Source organism: Culex quinquefasciatus, chromosome 1 (genome assembly GCF_015732765.1).
Source record: "Culex quinquefasciatus strain JHB chromosome 1, VPISU_Cqui_1.0_pri_paternal, whole genome shotgun sequence".
Lineage (NCBI taxonomy): Eukaryota > Metazoa > Arthropoda > Insecta > Diptera > Culicidae > Culex > Culex quinquefasciatus.
The window spans coordinates 107,198,167-107,210,738 of NC_051861.1; the positions used below are offsets into that span (position 1 = coordinate 107,198,167).

Below are 12,572 nucleotides of genomic sequence, written 5' to 3' on the forward strand. Positions count from 1 at the left end.
AGAAAAATATTTTAAAAGAGTGTATTTTGTGTGATAATTTGAAGGAAAAGTCTTGATCTTTAAATTTAGAGAGATATTTAGTGTAATGTTGTTTTCGTACCATGAGATCCATATTTTCCACTTACAAAAAATCCTAATTTTAATTTTATGCAAAACTATTATTTTAGCAAAGATGGGGTAAATGTCCACCATTACGGGGTTTGTCTTCCGGACCCCCTGAGACAGCTCCCCAGGTTGAGAACCGCTGATAGAGCAAACATTTTGCTTTATTAAAAAAACAAATTCGCCTTGTAAAAGTATCATATATAGGATACAACAGATAAAAAATCCATAACCAAGAAGCATGAGTCTATCACACAAATTCAAACATAGATTTTCTTCATTTTGAATAACAGGAATAATATTCTTATTGAGAAAAGAACATATTGAATACTTTAAAGAGGTTTTTGTCAAATTTTAACGAAACTTAAATTTTTTTTTCCCGGTTTGTCGGTCGAATTCCCGAGTTTTTCCCGGTTTTCTCCCGGTGGATAAAAATCCCGGTTTTTTCCCGAGGTGGCCACCCTGTATTTATTATTTAAAGTTTAACAAAATATTTAAATTTAGACAGTGAGCAAAAGAGCAACTCTCTTAATCTCTTTTTAAGATTCTTCCCGATTTCTCTCCTTTTACAATCTCAATTTGAATTTAGAAGCAATAATTTTTTTAGCGATTTTCAAAGCGTGATTTAAAAAAAAATATAACAGGCATTTTAGCGAATAAACAGTTATTTTCTGTAAAATTTATTAAATAAACATCAAGAAATGACATAATGCTAGTAGAAAAGCCATCGATAAAATTAAAAAAAAAACGTGAATTTTCGGAAAAAAAAAGTCTGTGGTCTGTTTTCGAACTCCGATCCCAAAAATAAAAAAATTGTAAAAATGCTAGAATTTTTACAATTTCATCGAAGCATGACAGTGAGCAAAGCAGCATATCTCTCTCTCTCTCTCTCTCTATCTCCGAGGATTTGTTCGCTTGCTCACTGTCTTGCCCAGAGGAAATGTGCTTAAATCACGAACGAACGGACAAGACACGGGGCTTATGTCAAAATCTTCGCGCCACGCGGGTTAAAACGTAAACAAAGCCAGCTGATGATGCAAACTCATGGGCATTTTTTGATATGGTCGTATGAATTTATATTGAAAATACCATTTAAATATTTTTTTCGGCAATTTCAGTATCCGTGATAAATTACATAGAATGATAAAGACAAACTTACTGCCAAAAAAATGTTTCTAGTACCATACTATGGCTAAATGTTTTAATTAATTATTGCATAAGACATTTTGAGAAATCATGCGTAATCGCGCGATGCTACTTCGACAACATGGATGTAGATGGCGCAAGTGATGGTTTGCTTCAGAAATTTAAAGAAAATTTGTTTTTGGTGTCATGTCCGTTCGTCCGTGCTTAAATATTAAATTTGTCAAAACGAAAGAAAAACAGAGATAAATTGAGTAGTATTTAAAAAAAATATATCCATACATCTATTTTCTAATACAGTTGACTATCTCTGTGTCAATATTGAAGGGACCGTCGAGAGCGGGAGTTATCAAATTATTGAACGAAAAAATCAAAGCATTCATTTGAAGGGACTGAAAATTTTGTTGACAGATGGAACAATATTTTTATCGAGAAGATCGACAGCCAGAGCGACTCCTCCGTATTCTGCATTCTGTATACTATATTCTTAAATGGTCCACAACATTGACTCAAAAAAGCGGCCAAACAAGGCCAATTCTTGACGCTTATCCTCGGAAGGCACGTCGTCGGCGTTTCAGTCATGATTTAACATGATTTTTTTTTTCGTTTTTCTTTCCAGGTGAAGCCCTCCGGCATCCGTTCTTCGCGAAGCTTCCCGCGGCGCAGCGCCTGCACGATAAGTGTAATGAAAATTCCGTCTCGGGCAGTAGTAGCCGGGAGCGGTCCCACAGTTTATCGAGATGAAATTCAGAACGATTTGATTATTATTAATTAATAATATTACACAGTTGTACCGAACAGCAACAACAACAACAACACTACCACCACCACAACAGTCGTCCCCTACGCGGATGCGGCGGAAACAGAAACAAAACAAAAACAAACATGATGAAACCGTGTGAAATTTTACAAACAAACAAACAATTGGCGCGTTGTGAAAGTGAGGAACGGAGCAAACACACAAACACAATCACACCAACACATCTCATTCAGACTAACACAAACACACAGTCTACCGAAGTGCACAAGAGGTGTGACAGCCTCAGATCAGGAATTTTTAAGGGAGAAAGTAACCGTAAAAGTGGGTTGTGTGTGTGTGTGGGTGTGCGGACGCGTGTTGAACGAACAAGAAGAAGAAGGGTTTGTAAATTTTATTTCGTTTGTTTACTTTTCGTTTAACAAACACACACACACGCACACGCACAAATTTGCGAGAACTTTGCCGAGCGTGTTTTCCAGTTGCGGTGGGAACATTCCACACTTTTTGTGTGTGTTCATGTTCACATAGTACACACAGTCCACTTTTATAGCGGCGCTGCATGGAAGGCACGCCGGCGGCTGCTCTCCCTCTCCCTAAGTAGTAAAGACAGCGTTCAGTGTATTTGTTAAGTTGCGCAATGATTTTGCGCGCAGAGATTTTAGAATTGTACCAGGCCCCTCGCCCCCCTTCTAAATTCAAGTAATTCGAGTTTATTGTCAAATAAATACAATTAAAAAAACAAAAGCTTCTCAATTTTGATTGGTTCCCCGGGTTGCGGTTGCGGTTGTGTGTTTGTTTTGTGGTGGATGTTTTATTCATTGTTCCCCCATTGGTTCAGTTCATCGCATTAGGGAAAATCAGGAATCAAAGAAGAAAATTGAAACGATCCTTCCAGGAGTGGGCCCTGTCGGCGGAAGGAAAGAGCGAGATAGAGGTAATATTATTAATTATTCCAATAATAATCAAATCGTGCGAAAGAGAAAAGAAGAAAAACAAAAACACGTCATTGAAGCAGTTCAGTGTTGTGTTGCGAGAGCGCGAGAGAAAGAGAGAGTGTAACTAAAACAACAAAACAAAACAAGTGTAGATCGTAAACTAAGTAAAACAATAACACACACAAACAAAACAAAACAAACTTAACACAAGAAAACGGCAAACAGAAATGCAGCAAGAAAGCAAAAGTTGTGTGTAATCAGAGTGTTGCGTGCGCGATTTAGGTCAAATGTGTCTATATTTTGTGCATGGTTTCCCACTTTTTTATACATAGCTAAACAAAAAAGTCGTAGAACGTTTAACGTATGTGTGTGAGTGTGTTGGCATTGTCATGCTGTGTCTAAGTGCGTGTGTGTGGGTGAGTACTTAACTGCTTTGTCATTATGTTTTTATTCATTTTTGTAACATTTTGTTCGACAAAACAACTCCCCTTTAGCAACCGGGCTCGGATGGCATCGTCGAACTTACCAAGGTTGTTAAGCAAAAAAATATTATCGTCAACAAAAAAAATTTTTTTTGCAAACATTTTATTACAATCATTTTTTTATATTTTTTTTTCAAACACAAGAAACCTTTATTTATTTATTATGATTCTCAATCAAATTTAGAATTTTCAAAAAATTAGGAACACAAATTAACAATTTTATGAAAATTAATAAAAAATCAACCTTAAATAACTTAACCTTAAACACTGCAAATTTCTGAAATTTAAAGATTTTGAAAATAAACCGAAAATTTATAATTTTGTATATTTAAACATAAGTTTTTTTATGGAAATTTGTGTGCTAAATCATTATATTTGTTATAATCCACAAAATAATGCAATCATTTGACACCCATATCGAAAATTTCAAAAAATTTTGTGTTTACACAAATTTAAAGAATTAAAAAAAACTTCTTTCTCTAAATGTGATCAGATTTCTGTAAATCTATACAATTTGTGTTACCGTTTGAGATCCATAGAACAAGTTCCGATCATGTGAGTATTTTACTAAAAAATATTTTATTTTATGAAAATCACATTTGTGCAAACCAGAAAAAATAAGAATTTTAAGAAAATAAAAATCTTCTTTCCATAAATATGATCAGATTTATGTTAATCTACACAATTTCTGTTTTTTTTGCCATCCCTACGAAAATTTGTGTATTTTACTCAAAAAATATAGTTTTTGAAAATAAAATTTGTGAAAAATCATTTAGTATTAAAAAAAAGATTCTGTAAAAAAGTCGATTTTTTTTAGTATTTTACTGAAAACTAATACTTTGCACAAAAATTATCACATTTGTGTAGATTTATAAACAAATGTTTTCGTTTGGCCTCCATACTGTAAACTACGAAAATTTAACTATTTAAATAAAAAAGAAATGATGTTTTATAAAAATAGGAGTGCTTTGCACAATAAATATCACCTTTGTGAAAATCTACGCAAAATTGTCATTCTTTGACATCCATATTGCATTTGATTGCTTTAAAAAAATAGTTAAAAATGTTGTGTAAATTCAAAAAAAATATTTTCTTCGTTTGATAGCAACATTGCAAATTTTGAAAATTTGAGTACTTAACTGAAAAATATTTTATTTCAATCAAATATATTTTGTCTTCGTTACAGCCATGTTTCAAATTAAAAAAAAAAATGAGCAAAAATCATCAGATTTGATAAAATTATTTAAAATATCGTATTTTATATAAACTTCTATTGCAAATTCATTAAATTTGAATATTTAACAAAAAAAAAATATTTTGTGAAAAGTGATTTCTAAAATTTAAAAAAAAATTGCCTTCGTTTGAAAAATTTGAGTTTTTTACAAAACACAAAAAAGTAGAGTAGAGTATTTTTCTGAAATCTATTATTTTTTGTAATAATTGTAAAATTTGAAAATTTGTGTATTTTTCACCAATCTTTTGTCCTTGTGACATCCATGTTGCAATTTAGACCACTCAAAAAAATGTGACAAATTCACACAAAAAAGTCACAGACAAAACTCCTTAGAAAATCCGTGTGATCGATATTGTGAGTAATTTGAAAAATCTCAGATTTTTGACAATTTTGAATTTTTTGCACAACAATTTTCTGATTTTTGTAAATTTAATTAATAATCTGTAATTGGTTCAAATTAGTTTGAGCGTTTTTAACACGACGCTGGCGCCCTTCCCCATATCCTTACAGCTCGAAAGGCATGTCGGCGTTGTTTGAAAAGTCATTTGTAACTAACCCTTCTGCCTGTAATTTGTTGCCCCCTTCCACTTTTCATCTCAGGAAAGCACTTTTCGACGTCAAACTTTTCAAATAGCGCTTTGCAATACTTTTTTGAATGTTTGTAGCGCCTTTTGAAATGTTGACGTCGATTTCTCTTTTTCTCTTTCTCTTTTTCTCTCCCTCTCTCTCCCTTTTCGCAGTTTACACAAACTATCGCCTTCGGCTTACCGAGTACTAACGCTCACACTTTTTTCCCCACACACTCACGCACACAGTCAAGTACGCGGCAGCCGTGGTTATCTCGAGCGTTAGCGTTAGCGCTAGCAAAAAGAAACTTCCCGGCAAACTGGCCCGCTCACAATCGCTGGCATTCAACTGTTTTTTCAAGTGAATGCTCACGCACACTACAACAGTACAACAGCAAAAACAACAACAACAACAATGGCTTGACAGTTCTTCTCGCTGACCTTGGTGTGATTTGTTACTTACTCTTAGCACTAGCGCGCTCAATTGTTGTAATTTACTTTCTTTTTTTTAATTTTAAGTCTTTATTTAAATACTTTCCTGCTATTGTTCTCTTCTCTTGGGAGTTTGGACACGCCACCTAGCTTACCAAATTCTCTCCCGCAATCCTATTCTCTCTTCTCTCTTTTTACTCACACATGCACAAACAGACACAGTAGAATGAGCGACGCACGCTGACTCTCACGCACACGCATACAAGTGAAAACTTTTGAGTGCAGCCAGGATGTAAAATATATATCGAAATAACTATGAAGTTTGATGCTGAGAGCGAAGTGAAAGAAAGAGATGATGGTAGAACAATTGCGCGTGTACGGAGAGAATAAGAAAAGGAGCAGCAACAGCACACACACAAAAAATGGGAGAAAGTGTGTGTGTGATTCTCTGAAACGTTTTAGTTTGACAGTGCGTTCACTTTATTATTATTATTTTTTTGATCGACAGGATGAACACAAGTTAGCAGATAAATAAAATTGATGAAAAGATATTAAATTTAATGATCTGAATTGGCGGTGTTTGCGATAAGCGTGTGATGTATCACATCCCCAGATTGGTGATTTGGTTGGAGATATCCGAGTAGGCCGGTGCTAGGGAAGAAGGACCATTTCAAACAGTTTGTGTCATTACGTCAATGAACTTCAGATACTACGGACGCGTTTAATCCAAACTCTTTCAAAAACCAAGTGATTTTGTTAGGGTCCCTAAGATAAACAAGAATTGCTGGCGACATCGGTCACAAGCAGTGAGGACTCTGGACCAGACTTTTGAATTATAAGGTATGTGGAATTTCGTACTAAAATTGCTTCGCAAATGACGTAATATGGGATAAACTGTCAAAAGGGGAGGGGCATACGTCTCCATTTCAAATCAACAAAAAACGGGTGAAGGGAAATCTCTGGTACCGTAATCTGGGGTGAATCGGGACTACAGTCTGAATAGGGACAGCAGTTTTTAGACCACTTAAAACTTTTAAATTTGGAAATGGATGTACACATTTTGTTGGCCTGAGTCTGTTCTAACCGAAACCAACCAGAAAAATCAAAATATTGTGCTCCAACATGGTTAAAACTGCTGTCCCAATTCGCCCCATGTGTCCCGATTGACCCCAGTTTACGGTAATATCACCCGGAACTGTAAATAAACTGACTTTTGTCGTCCCTTTTTGTTAGATGTGGTTTAAATTGGTCGTCTTGCTCCTACTCAATAAAGAGATATTCATAAAAAGAGCTTTCTGCAAAGTTCTTTGCCATATTGGTCACGTCTGTAACATAACAGTCTGCATCTTTGTCTCAATATTTTCAATAGTCTTACAATAAGGACAAATCTTCCTGAAATTTCGCAAAGGGTTTGATTTTTGTATTTTTTCATGAAACTTTGTACAGTCCAGTCTCGATTATCCGAAGTTTGTATGAGACTTCGGATAATCAAATCACGAACAAAAAAATCTTTTTTTTTATTTTACTTAAAAACTTTTAACATTAAACACGAGTTCTGCGACCTCATTTGTTGATTGCCTTTTAGCATACCAGATATTTTTTCTCAATATGACACCACAATTTTGGCCTAAAAATCAAACCATCCACATTAACGACCCCCGGGTCTTTTGTGGTCTCTATTGCAAGTTTCTGCTCGAACCTAGGAGTCCGAAGGCTTGAATGGGGAGAGCACCCAAACCTCTTTTACTCCAAGGAACCTTACACCCCAGTGTTTGAACTGACGACCTTTGGATTGTGAGTCCAACCGCCACCAGCGATTCCACCGGAGTAGGCTTGGTTTGGTGTGTTGTTTGTACTTATGGCATGGAGACGACTCCTACACTTGGAATGACTTAACGGCCTAACAACCAAGGCCGGGACCGACATTTTACTTTCTCATCCGATGGAAGGTTGGAGCAGATGGGAATCGAACCCAGAATCATCCGCTTACAAAGCGGACAGCGTAACCATTCGGCCACGCACTGCCACAATTTTGGCCGCCATCTTTGATTTTGAAATTCCAAATTACAGCGAAGAAAAACATTTTTTTTCGTGATTCGATTATCCAAAGTGAAATTTTTCCGAGGCCTTCGGAGAATCGAGTCAGGACTGTATATCAATTCCTTAGGTCCGAATAAGTCATTTTGTATCATTGGTTTCTCCAAACAAGTCTCCATACAGCTTGGGGACTGTCCATAGAAAAGTGCTACACAGTAAAAAAAAATCATGGTAACATGGTCTGGCAAGGGGTAGATCTTTTATGTCAGAATAAATGTGTAATTTTGCCTCTTAAAATGTGTAATTTTACCACTTTTCTGGTGTAATTTCACTTTTGAGGTTAAATTAAAACCTTTCAAAATTACACCTTCCAAGTTTACACAATTTTATACGGTGTATGCAAATATTCGAAAATCTGTATCTTAAAAGAAGGAATTTTCTGATTGATATTGCGTCTTCGGCAAAGTTTTTTAGGTTATAATTAGGACTATTGGGAAAAAATAGACACATTTTTTATTATCTTTTTATCACAAAAGACTTGATTTTGACAATCTTTACCCTAAACATCCAAAAAAACATTTTGTTGATTTGAAAACAAGATTTTTGTTGAATCAACGCCAGCTATGGAAGAATCTTTATCAAAAGAAAATCTTTTGACGCTCATCAAGAGAAACAATCGGAAGGGAATACGGCTCTTCTCTCTTGCGCACGAAAAATCGGTAAAAATAAACTCAAAAAATCATCATCTGGACTACCTATTCGGCGGATCATCGATGTCACAATTACACTTGTAGGCTTAAGATAATTTTGTTAATTATATTCAACTAAATGTTTCGTTGAATCAACCCTCGTACAGGCTGATCCTACAAAAAAAAATTCTGCTTGAAGGAATGTCTAAATTTTTAAATTATTTAAAACTCTTGATTTAATAATTTTTCTGCTATTTTTGTTTATCGCTTCTCAGGAGTGTCGTAAAATCCTACAAATGTCAGCAAGACCCATCATTAACCTTCCGTAGTATCAAAGTGCTGTTCACATAGAAATCATAGAATGAATGAACTCATAAGTGGGGGGGTTTGGTTTCCCCTCAACGAGCTAATGTTAGACCGTAACTAACCTTACCTCGAGGACCCCCGAGCTAGTGACCTCTGGAAAGGGCATCCACACCGCTGCTCGTCGTCAACATTATTTTACTTTAAGATAGAAATCATACTATGCGCCTCGAGCAACTTACTTATTCTCAGAGTGAGCTCAAACACTCTAACAGTGTCCACCTCTAATATTCTTGTTCGGGATATCGGATGGTAACGCGCAAACGACCGAACCCCTGAACCAAACAGAAACAAAGTTTCGAGAGTAATTCGATCGCGTCGTCCGGTTGGTTGATTCCGAACCAAGCACTGAAATTGAGAGAAAAACGTGATCACCTTGCGACGACAAAAACAATACGCGCCGATCGCAAGTGAGAGACTTCAACAGGTCCATGGGAACTCCAACCAACCAACCGACCATCAGTCAGTGTCGGGAATGGTACAAAAGAACCACCACCCTTGTTTTGGTTTTTTGGAGTTGGCGTGATCGGAAGCCTTGTTGCGTTCTGTTGAAGAGAGGGTGCGGGTGCTCCCATATCCAACACCAGAGTGTAACAGAAGCACTTGAAGTCATTAGTCCATAAGCAACACGTTCTCTCTTTTGTTTTTGAGGTGTTCGGTATGGATTTACCGTGAAATGGAATAAACGTACACCAAAAAAATCTACTAGCCACTTTTGAGCAAATTAGCCTTTTATGCGATTTATATCAACATTATAGGCGAATAGGCTAACGTATTACGATAAATTATGAATATATCATTGATATTTTGAGTTTACATGAGTTAAGATACTTCGGAGAATATAATCATGAACAATTTTTTTGTGTGTGTTTTTTTTATATTCTCACATATAACGTTAAATTCTAGTTCTGCGACCCCACGTACCTAAATTTTAGGGTCTCTGTTAAATTACCTAATGCATTTTTTACATTGGCCACGCCCATTTCCCTATTTTCAGCTTAGTTCTTTTTTCTTCCAGCGCTCTTTTGGATCTGCTTAGTGCTGACAAAATTCATTAAATTTTAAGCGAACACTCACGAAAAGTAGCATTTATAGAGAAAGTTTCCTGGCATCACTGGCTCACTCCAACAGGCGCTGCTGGTGGTGTTGGTGGCCACCCTTTGTTCTTTATTTGCCTTCGCTTCTCGATCGGTTTTCTTCAGCCTTCGATTGGAATGGGTCGTCAAAAGTCAAACGTCAAAAAACTTGGCGCGTTTGTTTTTTTGATGGCGCTTGCAAATTAGTCACATATTTCGGGATTATTTTTCAAGTGAGTGACCAACTGATGGTCAAAAGAACATGTTGCCGGTAGTTGGAAGCAATTTTATATCTTAAGCGCTTTGAAATCGTTAGCGCAAGTGAAAAGACATTGATGGCGACTTTCGTTCAGCAGCAAAGCTCTCATCTTGCGTGTGGATGTGTGTGCCACTAAAATGATGAGAAATGGTCTCGCAAAATAGAAATTATGATCAAAAGTGCATTAAATTTGATCTTTTTGGCCAGTAAGTGGCATAAATTTGCGTGCTTACTCGAAGCGGTGCTATTGCTGGTTAGTTTATAGCCTAAATAGTTTTTTATAAAGCTTTAATCGAGCATCAAACTCATCATATGACGAAGATAGGTGTTTGATTAGAAAGGGTATATTTCCCCTATCAGAAATGAAATTTTTCAGAGAATTTCGGATAATTGAGGTCTGTAAAAAAACTATTGAAAATAAGAAATCGAGCAAAATATTTTAGCTTTCAAAATTTCAATGGGTATACATACATACTTAAAGTAATTCCAAATACATTTTTCTGCGTTGATTTTTTTTTTTGCTGAAAAAATAGAAAATAGAAAAAAATGTGCTTAGTGCCGTGAAAAATTCTGTTATCGTAAAAACTTGAGGGCTTTTGTTAATTTGATTTGGTTAACCGCGGTGGATTTTGTTGAAATAATTCGAACTGTCAAAAATCCACCAAAGCATCTACCGGTGGATACTTTTCTACCACAGATTTTTGTGCGATCAATGTGATAGATGCTTTGGTGGATTTTTGACAGTTCGAATTATTTCAATTATTTGAATTACATGTAACAAACTTTATTCCATTTGATTTTTTTTTTTCATTTTTTTATGTGTTTTAGTAGACAAAATACGTCAACTTTTGGGTATACCCCAAAGGGCAATTCACTTCTGATATTGCACCAATATGAAGCCAATATTGGAGTCGATACGATATGCAGCCAAGGAATACTGCGCGAGTATTATGCGCGTATGATATTCACGCTGATGTTTGGGTAGATATGACCTCAAATACGACGAATATGGGGTCTATATCGTCAATACGTTATGCAGACAATGAGAATATTATGTGCGTATGATACGCGTATGCAGTGTACTCGAAGTGATTGACCCCTAGGTATACCCTGTATGACGGCCTTTTTGCCAAGTTATTATTTTTTGAATAAAATGTGTTTTGCACAAAAACAGATATCACTTTTAGATGTACGATTTAATTCTAAATCAAAAAACTTTTTTAATTTCATCGCATCGTTGTTGAATTAAAGCCAGTTTAGGTTAAATTATTCAACAAAATTGTCCTTTTTTTCAATTTCTAAAAATAGTGTCCATTTTTGAAAAAAAAAATATTCGAAGAGCTGAGAAAATTCTATACAATCTGAATTTTTGGACATTGTTGATCCGATATGGCCTTGCAAAGAATGAAAATTACCAAATATGGGGTTTCACAATTGACCATCAATTTTCAATCGATGATATCTTGGAAACCATTGCTCAGATTTTTTAATGTTAACAAAAGAAACCTTTGTGATTTTTTCTCAACTCCACGAATAAATATTTTCAGATTTTTGAAATATTGCACACTTTGCACCAAATTCTCCACCCTTACAAATCATAACTGCACACAAAATATTTGCACACTGAAAATCATACCCTTCTCCCCCCGCTCGCCTAGAGTGGTGCGTGTCTCGACTGAGCTTTGTTGCTTTCGACCACTTTAGATCAGTTTCAAACTAGGGTGTGTGTCTTAGATAGTTTTTTTCTGCTGTAGTTTGAGGTGTGCACTTTGTTGGAGAGCTTTTCACAACTTGCACGATTGTCTAAAAATCTCTGAAATCCGCAATAACGACTTACATTTTAATAGGGCCATATGATATGCCCTTTTAAGAGCGAGTCCACGAACAGGGCATACCCCTTTGTATGGGACGTCGTTTGGACCTCACCAATCTGCCTGAAATTTTCAGGGGTTGTTTGTACATATAAAACTAGCATCTGGCCAAAATATGAGCACTCTAGGTCAACGGGAAGTGGGGCAAATCGGGACACAAAGTTTGAAGGTTCAAAAACGTCAAAAATCGTAAAAAGGCTGTAACTTGGGCAAAATTCAATTTAATTTAAAAATTCAAAATGCATCTGAAAGGGCTTAAAAAATGCAACAAAATGCAGGATAGAGCACCCCGATTGGTTAAATCTAAAGGGAGTTATTGACATTTTAGTGAAAAAATAGCACAATTTTCAAACTCAAATAAAAAAGTGTTCCATCCAGATATCAACTCGGTTCGACCTGCAGCTTGTAGGGGACATCTGGGACTACCATCTGAGACTGAGAACCATTTTAACCCTTTAAAAAATGAAAGTTAAAAAAATTGAGATGCTGCTTTTTTTCTGGTGTCATCTAGTATCCTTGGAAACGAACTTGAATTTCAATAAATGTGAATCGAAGATTTTTTTTAACTTTCATTTTTTAAAGGGTTAAAATGGATGAAAATAAACATTTTTATGCATGTTTCT

The 12,572-nt window shown here is 35.7% G+C and overlaps 1 protein-coding gene across 1 annotated transcript in view; it reads left to right on the top strand.

Moving 5' to 3' along the window:
• Positions 1 to 3,105, top strand: part of LOC6041293 — a 52,663-nt gene extending 49,558 nt beyond the window's left edge. The window contains 1 exon segment of the mRNA XM_038259492.1: positions 1,865 to 3,105. Within this exon segment, the coding sequence (XP_038115420.1) occupies positions 1,865 to 1,989 (125 nt within the window). The 3' untranslated portion in view covers positions 1,990 to 3,105.
• The last annotated feature ends 9,467 nt before the right edge of the window (positions 3,106 to 12,572 follow it).